The 10761-nt window shown below is 37.5% G+C and overlaps 2 protein-coding genes across 2 annotated transcripts; one reads left to right on the forward strand and one right to left on the reverse strand.

Moving 5' to 3' along the window:
- Positions 1–594: 594 nt before the first annotated feature.
- On the forward strand, positions 595–6074 carry LOC114191696 (RNA demethylase ALKBH10B-like). Its single transcript, XM_028081043.1, has 7 exons — positions 595–1280; positions 2960–3090; positions 3172–3289; positions 3581–3682; positions 3826–3941; positions 4075–4229; positions 5214–6074. The coding sequence occupies exons 1-7, from the start codon at positions 860–862 to the stop codon at positions 5695–5697; spliced, it is 1527 nt and encodes a 508-aa protein (XP_027936844.1). The 5' UTR covers positions 595–859; the 3' UTR covers positions 5698–6074.
- Positions 6075–6788: 714 nt separating this feature from the next.
- LOC114192005 (BSD domain-containing protein 1-like) lies at positions 6789–8470 on the reverse strand. The gene has a single exon (XM_028081509.1). It carries the CDS (start codon positions 8339–8341, stop codon positions 6992–6994), a length of 1350 nt encoding a protein of 449 aa, XP_027937310.1. The 5' UTR covers positions 8342–8470; the 3' UTR covers positions 6789–6991.
- Positions 8471–10761: the final 2291 nt, after the last annotated feature.

The raw sequence follows: 10761 nt of genomic DNA on the forward strand, positions 1-10761 counted from the left end.
TGCTTCCTACAAACTTTTAAAAAAAAAATGATTTCACTAATAGATTAATTTTCATAAGTTCATACTTAAATCAAAATTCAACCATTCCAATCGTTCAAACCAAAAAAAACTTTACCTTTTGTTATTATCAAATTAGCCATAGTTGCTAGGTCAACATTTATGGAACACTTAACACTTATGTTTAAAAGTACTCACTTTACACCAATTTTTTTTTATATAGCGCTTACTATAAAGAGTTAATTTAACGCGCATTAAATACATTTCAAGTTATTTAATAATTATAAATACGTATTTGATATTGACCCATGTTATAAATGCAGAAAGCATTTATCTGAAACAGGTTAGTACTATCACATGTAGCTGTATTTGATATTAATGGTTAAAGTGTCTGTTTGATAATTTAGTAATCAAAGGATGTGATTTTTTTTTTTGAAAGAATATATAATTAATAATGAATACCATTTCTTTTTTGAAGTTTGAATGTAATATAAAATTTATTTCAACCGTAAAAACAGAATTTAAATGTATATAATTCAATTATGGAGTATTCCGTTAGGCAGGCACGTGAAATGGTGGGTGTGAGAGGGTGCCACGTTAAGTGCAGAAGGGAGCTGTGGGAGGAGCTTGGTTTGGGTTGAGAGATTCATATCATGACTACACATACATGCATTACATACATAGGAAGTGAGTATATAATAAGGTCACTCACATTCACATTCACATAACAATACATATTCATAAACCCCTTTCTTCATCATTCCTTCTTCTTCTTCTTCTTCCTTCGTCGTTCTCTTCCTTTTTCCTTCCATTTGGGCCCAAAACAACACCATTGGCTCCGATAATTGCCCAACCCAATTCCATGGTGGCAGGCCCAACCTCACCCTCCGATCGACCCACCATGGCCCCTCCCCCAATGCTCCTCTCCGACTCGGTCGCCAAGGATGCCATACTGGCTTGGTTTCGCGGCGAGTTCGCTGCAGCCAACGCCATCATCGACGCCCTCTGCGCTCACCTCGCCACCTCTACCCACGACTATGATGCTGCCTTCACCGCCATCCACCGCCGTAGGCTCAACTGGATCCCCGTCCTCCAGATGCAGAAGTACCACTCCATTGCCGACATCACCCTTGAGCTCCGCAGGGTCTCCGACAGAAACCACAACGCTGACGATCAACCCAAATCCGACGACAAAACGACGTCGCCAGAGAGTGTCGTCGAAAATGGTGCGGCTGATGAACACGAGGAGTATGAATCGCCTGAGAGCGAGATTACTGATTCAGGTGAATAAATTAAATAATAATTTTTTGTTTTACTTTTTTTTTTCAATTCCTCCAAATTGATAGGAATTTAATTCTAAGAATTTATTTATGTTATTTGCTTTGATTTAAAATCAAAGTCCTGGAACTTTCAAGGAAGAAAATTGAAGGAATCTGATGAGCGATTATTTATTAAGCACTGATTGAAAATTTAAAAGTTTTGGGGATCACATGTTAATTCTTAAGTCCTGCCTGTAAATTCAAAAGTTTTGGGGATCATTTGTTAATTACTGATAAAAATTGCAAAGTTTTCTCCAGGGGTCTCTTTGACTGCAATAAAGCATGAAACTTTATCTGTTTTTCTTGAAAAAGAGTGATTTTCTTTTGTTTTCATTCTTTTTTATGATTTCAGTTTCAGAGGAGGAAATTGTATCCTTGTGGCTAGATGATAGCATGGGTCAAAAAATGGGACGTGGGAATTTGTTTTACTGTTTCATTTTGTGATAGTTAAAATTCTGATGCACAAAAGTTTAATTACCTGCTTAATTTTGAAGCAAGGAAAACCATAGGTTAAGACTTTATTTTGTACTATTAAATATTTTTTGGGTAAAAAGGAACAGGGACGGTAGTATTATAGTAAAGGAAAGTAGTTAGACACGCAGGGCATGTGGGTGATAATTTCTGCATTACTTAAATGGGGTTAAGAGTTTTCAGAGCCACGAGTCATGAGGAAGCTTTGGGTGTAACTGTTTAGGGAGTGACAAATACTACTAAATGACACACTAGGTTTAAGGTTGGAATTGGAAACACAGATCTAGAACTGTGTGCGATGATTTTTATTACAGAGAGTGGGACCATAATGATGGTTTCGTTGACGTCACTCTTGTGTGTCGGGTCGGGTTTGGGCATGGCTTGACATACCAGGTCATTCCTATCATCATTTCGAGCAGTGACATGTCCTAGTTTGCGGGTCAACTTTGTCTTGCGTGTTCCTTGGCTCGGGATCCAAATCCGATGAATGATTTCTGATTAAGTTGCATGATTTATAATGTTACCAAACATGCTATAGCCATCGGGTCTGGAAACTTTGCATGGGGATGTATATGTCTGACCATAATTCTAAACAATGAGTGATGTACATTATTTGAAATATCAGTAAAAAAATAAATATACACATTGGTAAAAACATCCTACTATAAAAAGTTTGGTTGAAGAAAAGAAAAACAGCTTCAATTGCTTGAGGTGATGAAAGAGAATATGTTGAGTTGGCTGATTGTATTTATTTGAAAAATAGATATATATGTTATTAATGCTTGCAGTGGCCTCCTTTTTTTGGCACTATATATGTAATGTGATAGTGGACTCACATTGGTGGTGGATGCCAACGAATAGCGAATGTGATAGAAGACGACAAATGTTTCTTGATAGGTGTTGGTTTGTGAAATTTCAGTGAACACATCTGTCCAATTGTTACGTCACATACTCGTGATGAGAGAGTTGACTAAATCATAATAATAAAAAGACAATAAAGTAGAAGGGCAAGTAGAGGAATAGTATGCCAAACCTATGAGATTTGATCATTCATTTAAGTTATCTGGGAAAATGTGACGGGCGGGTGTATTTATGTTTAGGATGAAAAGAATTTTGTCCTATTTTGGAGTATTGAAATTTACATGGAATTTTATTTTTGGTCCCATATGCAGGATCTCAAGAAATGCAGGCTAGTTCCATGAACGTTAATTTATGTTCCAATCATGAACTTTGTGAAGGACGTCCTTCACAGTTTAAGTTGACTAAAGGTTTTACTGCAAAAGAGTCTGTCAAGGGACATATGGTAAGTTCTTTATCTCATACACTAAAAGCACATTTGTTTTAATTACAAAGAGGCTGATTAAGAGCTGATTGAAATTGACAGGTGAATGTAGTAAAAGGATTGAAGTTATATGAAGACATTTTCACTGATTTAGAACTATGCAAGTTGACAGACTTTGTGAATGAGATTCATGCTGCTGGTCAGAATGGAGAACTGTGTGGTAATGCCATTGATCTGAGTGTCTCTGTATTTTTGTTTATTATCTTTTGTCATAAATTTTGACAATTGTTGAGGTTAACTTTTTTTTTTACAATCACAATGTGTGTCTAATTGTTGTGACTATATATATATATATATATATATATATATATATATATATATATATATATATATATATATATATAACTTTTTTTTGTCCTCAATCATGACGTGATCAAACATGTCTAATACAAATTGTTCTTGTTGTCTCCATTCTTAAAAATACTAACCGAATCTTCATGTATTGATGTAGGTGAAACTTTTATATTATTCAACAAGCAGATGAAGGGAAACAAGAGAGAACTGATTCAGCTGGGTGTTCCAATATTTGGACAGATAAAGGAGGACGTAAAAAGTAAGATCATTAAAGAAATAGTCATTACATATAACTGTCTACTTTACAATATCAGATTTGGTTCTCCTGATTTGTGATTTTTTATAAATGACTTTAGTGATCCTCTTATAATTATGTTTTACATTTTAAACTTTTTTTCAAAGGCAATATAGAGCCAATTCCTGCACTTCTCCAAGGTGTCATTGATCACATGATTCAGTGGCAATTACTTCCCGAGTACAAAAGACCAAATGGTTGTATTATCAACTTTTTTGAAGAGGTAGACATTGCATACTTTTCTTCTTACTACTCTTAAGTTCTACCCGGTATTAGTAAGATAAGTAATATAATAATTTACAGTGAGCATTGGAATAACCGTTTTAGAAATATGTATGTAATTGCATAATTTTTAGGGGGAGTTTTCTCAACCATTCCTCAAACCACCGCATCTGGATCAACCTGTGTCCACTCTTCTTCTCTCTGAATCAACAATGGCTTTCGGACGTGTACTTATGAGTGAAAATGATGGAAACTACAAAGGACCTCTCATGCTCTCATTGAAGCAGGGGTACATATTAAAGAACTTATACTCTTTGCTGTCCTATCTTCCATTTATTAATTAAGATTCTAGTCACAATGCTGGATACAATGGAAGAAGTACCTTCAACATTTATAGGACAGAATGTAAGTGAAAAAGGTGAAGTGCCAATTTTTAGAGGATGCAATTATATATGCATATCATACTCATAATTGGGTTAGATTACATCTCTGTTTTTCTTTTTGTCGACAAGACAAAAAATAAATTATATATATATATATATATATATATATATATATATATATATATATATATATATATATATATATATATAATAAGAAGGTATAATAAAAACAGAAGCATCTAAAGTAATCTTATTAGGTGCACATCTATGCACATAACAAACACATTATCAGCTTTTTATTTCTTTCCGAGTATCAAACAAACATGCAGACAATTAAGGGGAAAGACAAAAATAGAAGGGTCCAATCTAACCCTGGAATTATATATAGTGTATTAAAGTGGAAATTTGCATTATGCATTAGATTGTAAATTCAATAACAAAATAGTCTCATTTCTAAGTTTAAGCATCAAGTTCTAATTGCAAAGCTTCTAATTAGAAGCTGAAATTTCTTTTTGGAAATATCTAAGTATGATGGTAACATTTGACAGCTAGTCCATGGATTCATGTCCTTTTAGTTGTTAGAATTCGGTTTCATGCCTCACTGACAAATAAGAGTTTTGTTATTGTTTTAGTATTTGGTTTCATTATTCAAGTATGGCCTGCATCCAGATTTACTGATAGGATTGGCACAGAGGGGAGACTTCAAATTTTTTTTTTTGTTATTATTATAAGTATCACCAGAAAATGTACAAAAATCTCTCTGTTTTATGTACAAAAAATTGCAGGATGTTGTCTTGTGCAAGGACATTGACCTTATCATACACAATAATGTCTTTTAAAATGAGTAACAACATTCAGTAACTTGGACTAACCACCTTTAATTTTGGCAGGTCTCTTTTAGTGATGAGAGGAAACAGTGCTGACATGGCAAGGCACGTAATGTGTCCATCTCCTAACAGAAGGGTCAGCATCACCTTCTTCAGAGTGAGGCCAGATTCCAATCAATACCAGTCACCAACTCCTGCTATGACAAGTGCGATGACTCTGTGGCAACCTGGCATTGCTAGTCCATATGCTTTGCCAAATGGTGCTCTAAGTAGCTATGAGGGTATGGACATGATGCCAAAATGGGGAGTGCTTCGTGGTCCAATGGTGATGCTAACTCCTGTGCGTCCTGTAGCATTGACTCCTCGCAAACTTGCTGGTGGTGGAACTGGGGTGTTTTTGCCATGGAATGTTCCATCTAGAAAACCTGCCAGGCATCTTCCCCCACGTGCCCAAAAAGGGAGGCTTCTCACATTACCTTCACCCGTTGTTGAACCCCAAATGGGAGAATCCACTTCTGAACCAAGCAGCATTTGTGTTGAAGGATAAAGACAAGTTTAGTTCTGAAGCAGTCTTGGGTTTGAAGAAATGTGAATCAAGAAAGGTGGCTTCCACGGTTCAGCTATTTGCTCTACAATATGGAGAGCATTTTATCTTGTTGTACAAACACAGCCCCACCCCAGGTGCTGCAAGAGCAATTTGGTTCTTTTTTTTAACTCTTTTTCCTTTGGATAGATTAGAATCTAGTGATGTTGAAATCGGTTTTCCATGTTAGCCAATCATGGCAAGAGTTTTAGTGGAGTACTTAAGCCTTTCAAATTTGAAGAGTGTGAATTATATCTGACGGTAGCATTTTGTAAGAATGATATTCTACGTTAATTATATTTTGAGAAAAATATCAATTTGCCTCCAGCATGTTTACTTAAGGATCATCTACTTGCTGTTATCTATGGTTTGTAAATTTCTTTTATCGACTAGACAATCTGGATTAGACAATCTGGTCTTATAAGTGGATGATGCTTAACACATTTTCCATGATTTATATTATTCATACAACACTCTTTATAACATTAGCATCTTTTATACAGAAGTTGACTAAGATGCTATGAAGCTCCATTCTCACTAATAGACTAAGGTTCCATTTCTTATTTTTTCAGGATATCCATGTTCTTGGTGCTTAACAGTTCATGCCTTAGTCTCTTTTCCTGTAATATAATTCACAATTCATACTAATGTACATTCTTGACTTCAAATTATGTCTGTTTCTAAATTTGCTACAATTTATAAATTCGTGAACAACATTTTGAATGCTCATGCTCGGCACGCCTTATAGCAGTCCAATTTTAAACATATTCAAGACTGGCAGAACTTTTGGTTTATGAGGGCTGTGAGATATACTCTATGTCCAACTTTTTCTAATTTGATTTTCAGTCCTTTCTTAATTTTTAAAGACCTGCAGGAAAATCTTTGTTTGTTCTGTTTTGATTTGATTGTTGACTATTACTCAGGTTTCCAGATAGAGTGAGCGTAACTGAATTTCATAAATGAATATGTAACTCAATTCCATAAAGGAGTATATTACACTATAATAGGTAGTGATCCATAAGTTGTTAAATAAAAGGCAGAGGGAGACTTAAACATGAGATAGTAAATGTGTCTTGCTGACAATGGTCACCATATATTGATGAATAACCAAAATAAGAAACAAACAAAGAAACAGTTACATTTCATGCGTTTCAGGGACAGAACAGATAACATTACAACCTCCATCCCAGTTTCTAAAACGTATAATAGTAACACTGACAAATTTCTTTATGTGAAAATGACACTTACACCAAACATTTCAAACCTTGGGAGGCTCATCATCATCATCTTCTTCAATGTCCCAACTCAAGTCTTCATCTACTTCCGCAGCAGTAAATCGCTTCCGCAAATCAACTTTGCTTGTGCCACCACTGTGCGATGTTTCCTTCACATCAATACTGCTAAGATCCTCAATATCATCCCACCCAAGGTCCTCCTCATCCCCCTCCTCATTTGCCGAGTGCTTATTTTCAACCACTGAGGAGTCATTACTTTTACTGGAAGATTTCTCATGACCACCATCTCTTTCCTTAACCTTCTCACCAGTTTCAGCTGCAGGATCATTCTTGCTCACACCAACATCCACTTTTGATGCCTCATCAACACCAGCCATCTCACCAACAATTTCAGATTTCTCAATATGTGGTTCCTCAACAGACTTATCTATCTTGTTGCCAACTTCCTCACTTTGCAATAAATTGTCTCTCTTCTCCACTTTAGACTCTTTTTCCACGTCCAATTTCTTCGTTCCCCCTTCATCACCGGCAACAAGCAACTGGGTATCCACACTGTCCCCACCAACCTCTTTATTCAAAACCAGAGGTTTAGCATCACCTCCATCGTCATCTTCATTATCATCTTCAACTTCCCAACTCAAATCCTCATCCACCCCAGAAATTCCACTCACAAGCCTAGCCATAAGGTCTTCAGCTTTCTTGAGCTTATAAACCTTATAGAAATACCTATACCAGAAAGTGTCGTGATCCACACTGCTCGGAACAACTCTTTTGTAAACACTCTCCATATTATCATTCTCTCTGAAAAGCCCCTCCATTTCATCACTTTTCCCCTCCAACGAAAACCCTAATTTCCATTCATTGAACTCACTCAAATCCTCGGGCTCCTCGGAGTAAGTGCTAACATCACCCTGAATCGCACGAACCTGAGCGTCGAACCTACTATACCGCGCCAAATCAAGGCTCCTCCTATTGACGCTATTATTATCCGAATCAGAATCGAGATCCACAGCGAGGATACCTTGAGATATGATCTGAGCCGTTCCTTTGACGACGGTGTTTCCGAACTCGTCAATGGCGTGACCCACGTTCCCGAGAGAGCCCTGCGCCACCTCAATTTCCTTCTTCAAACCGGTGCTGAATTCCTGCAGATCGCGACGGTAGGTCTCGATTATGGATTCCGATTTGGATGTTAGGGTTTGCATGAAGCCGCCGAAATTCCAACCGTCGCCGACACCACCACCGGAATCGGTGGTGCTGGATCGGGGCGGGGAGTCGGGATCCGGGTCCTGGACTCGCGGCTCATTGCTCGATCCGGATTCGGGTCGCGGAGGATCCGGGTCATCAAGGAAAACGGATTTGAAGAAATTCATGCGGAAGTGGAGAGAGAGCGATGATGGAGTGATCAGTAAGTAAGAAATTCAGGCATAACTAATTTATCATTCTAGTTTGAGAAAAGTGCGTTTGAAGTTTATGTATTCTTCTACACTTCTAAGATCTAGAAGGCGAAGAAAAAAATACATTCTAATATATATATATATGATGGGGAAAACAATAATAAACAATATACCAGAGAATGCAGCGGATATAATTTCTCCTAACTTGCAAGAATTTATGAGGAGCAATAATTAAAGAGCAGCAATAATAAATCAACAAAAGCACAAATAAAGGGACCAAGATTTTTAACGTGGAAAACCCCTCAAATCAAGGGTAAAAACCACGAGTCGTCCAGACCAAAGAAATAGCTTCACTATGATCAACAAGAGTACAAAAGAGTCTTAATCAATAGCACAAATTAGTGCCAACACCCAACCAAATAACAAAGCTTTCAAATAGAGAAGAACAAGAGAGGAAAACCTCTACAAATCACTGCTGCAGTGCGAAATTAATATCTCCCAACTCAGACCTCGTATCAAAGATCCGACCGGTCAGAATGAAGAGCAATGAGTTCCGAACCTGCTGTAAAAATTTCAGCCCGATCCAATGGTGAACGAATCCGCAGCGCCGAATTTACTGCGACAGCTCTATGAAAAACGTGAACAGAATTTTCCCTCTACCTCTCCCTCTATGTGTTAGGGCTTTCAGTGTATTCTGACTCTATTGTTCTGCCTCTCTCTTTATTTTATAGCCTCCTCTCCACTAGGTTTAAGTGAGACATGGACTTCTCAAATTTTGGGCCTTTTCTCCACATAGGAAGGGAGCCCAATACCCAACAAATCTCCCCCTCACAACTATGTGGAGATAACCGCCAAACCGGCGATCTCACAACAAACTTCAAACTTTCCTCTTGGCAATGCTTTAGTCATCATATCAGCACCATTATCATCTGTATGAACTTTTTCCAACTCCAACAACTTAGCATCCAAAGCATCACGTATCCAATGATACCTCACATCAATATGTTTGGATCTAGAATGAAAAGTTGGATTCTTACCAAGATGGATAGCACTTTGGCTATCAACAAACAATGAATAGTTATCTTGCCTAAAACCAAGCTCCTGCAAGAATTTCTTCAACCATAACACCTCTTTGCATGCTTCAGTAATAGCAATGAACTCTGCCTCTGTAGTAGACAACGCTACACACCTTTGTAGTCTTGATTGCCAAGCCACAGCTCCTCCTGCAAACTTTATCAAATAGCCCGAAGTGGACTTTCTGGAATCAATATCCCCAGCCATATCTGAGTCTGAGTAGCCCATCAAAGTAGGTTTATCACCTCCAAAACAAAGCTTCATATCAACTGTACCATGAAGATACCTCAAAATCCATTTCACAGCATTCCAATGCTCTCTACCTGGGTTTGACAAAAATCGACTAACTGTACCAACAGCATGTGCAATATCTGGTCTTGTACACACCATCGCATACATCAAACTGCCTACCGCAGATGCATAAGGAACTCTACTCATATTGGTCTTCTCAACTTCATTTGAAGGACTCTGTTTAACACTCAGTTTAAAATGAGTAGCAAGAGGAGTACTCACAGCTTTAGCATTTTCCATCTAGAATCTCTGCAACACCTTCCTAATGTATTGCTCTTGTGATAGATAAATCTTCTTTTCTCTCCTATCACGTGAGATATGTATGCCAAGAATCCTTTTAGCAGCTCCCAAGTCTTTCATGGCAAAAGACTCGCCAAGTGTCTTCTTTAACCTGTCAATTCTGGAAATATCTTTCCCAACAATAAGCATGTCATCAACATATAATAACAAGATAATAAAGTCATCATTAGAAAACCTTTTAACAAAGACACAATGATCAGAAGTAGTCTTCATGTAACCCTGCTCACACATAAAAGACTCAAACTTCTTATACCACTGCCTTGGAGCCTGCTTCAAACCGTATAAACTCTTCCTTAGTCTACACACATAATCTTCCTTGCCTTTAACAAGAAAACCATCAGGTTGCTTCATGTATATCTCTTCCTCCAAATTACCATGAAGGAAAGCTGTCTTCACATCCATCTGCTCAACCTCCAAATCAAGAGTAGCAGCTAAACTTAGCACAGTTCTGATGGATGACATTTTCACCACAGGTGAGAAAATCTCATTGAAATCAACACCCTTTTTCTGTCTGAAACCTTTCACCACTAATCTGGCCTTGTACCTTGGAAGCGTAGAATTTGAATCTTGTTTCACCCTGAAAATCCACCTAGTTTCCAATGCCCTTTTGCCCTTAGGCAATTTCACCAAGTCGTAAGTGTGATTATCATGCAAAGATTTCATCTCATCTTGCATTGCATCCAGCCACTGTTTCTTCTATTCACTATCCAAAGCCTCTTCAAAACACTCAG

Source organism: Vigna unguiculata, chromosome 7 (assembly GCF_004118075.2).
Source record: "Vigna unguiculata cultivar IT97K-499-35 chromosome 7, ASM411807v1, whole genome shotgun sequence".
NCBI classification, from domain to species: Eukaryota; Viridiplantae; Streptophyta; class Magnoliopsida; order Fabales; family Fabaceae; genus Vigna; species Vigna unguiculata.

What these genes read in the sequence shown, in the direction of transcription:
- LOC114191696 (XM_028081043.1), top strand. Translation starts at nt 860, where the DNA reads ATGGTGGCAGGCCCAACCTCACCCTCCGATCGACCCACCATGGCCCCT. An exon ending in GAGCGAGATTACTGATTCAG is followed by an intron (nt 1,281 to 2,959) that starts GTGAATAAATTA and finishes TCCCATATGCAG; the next exon opens with GATCTCAAGAAATGCAGGCT. An exon ending in ATGCTCTCATTGAAGCAGGG is followed by an intron (nt 4,230 to 5,213) that starts GTACATATTAAA and finishes TAATTTTGGCAG; the next exon opens with GTCTCTTTTAGTGATGAGAG.
- LOC114192005 (XM_028081509.1), bottom strand. Translation starts at nt 8,341, where the DNA reads ATGAATTTCTTCAAATCCGTTTTCCTTGATGACCCGGATCCTCCGCGA.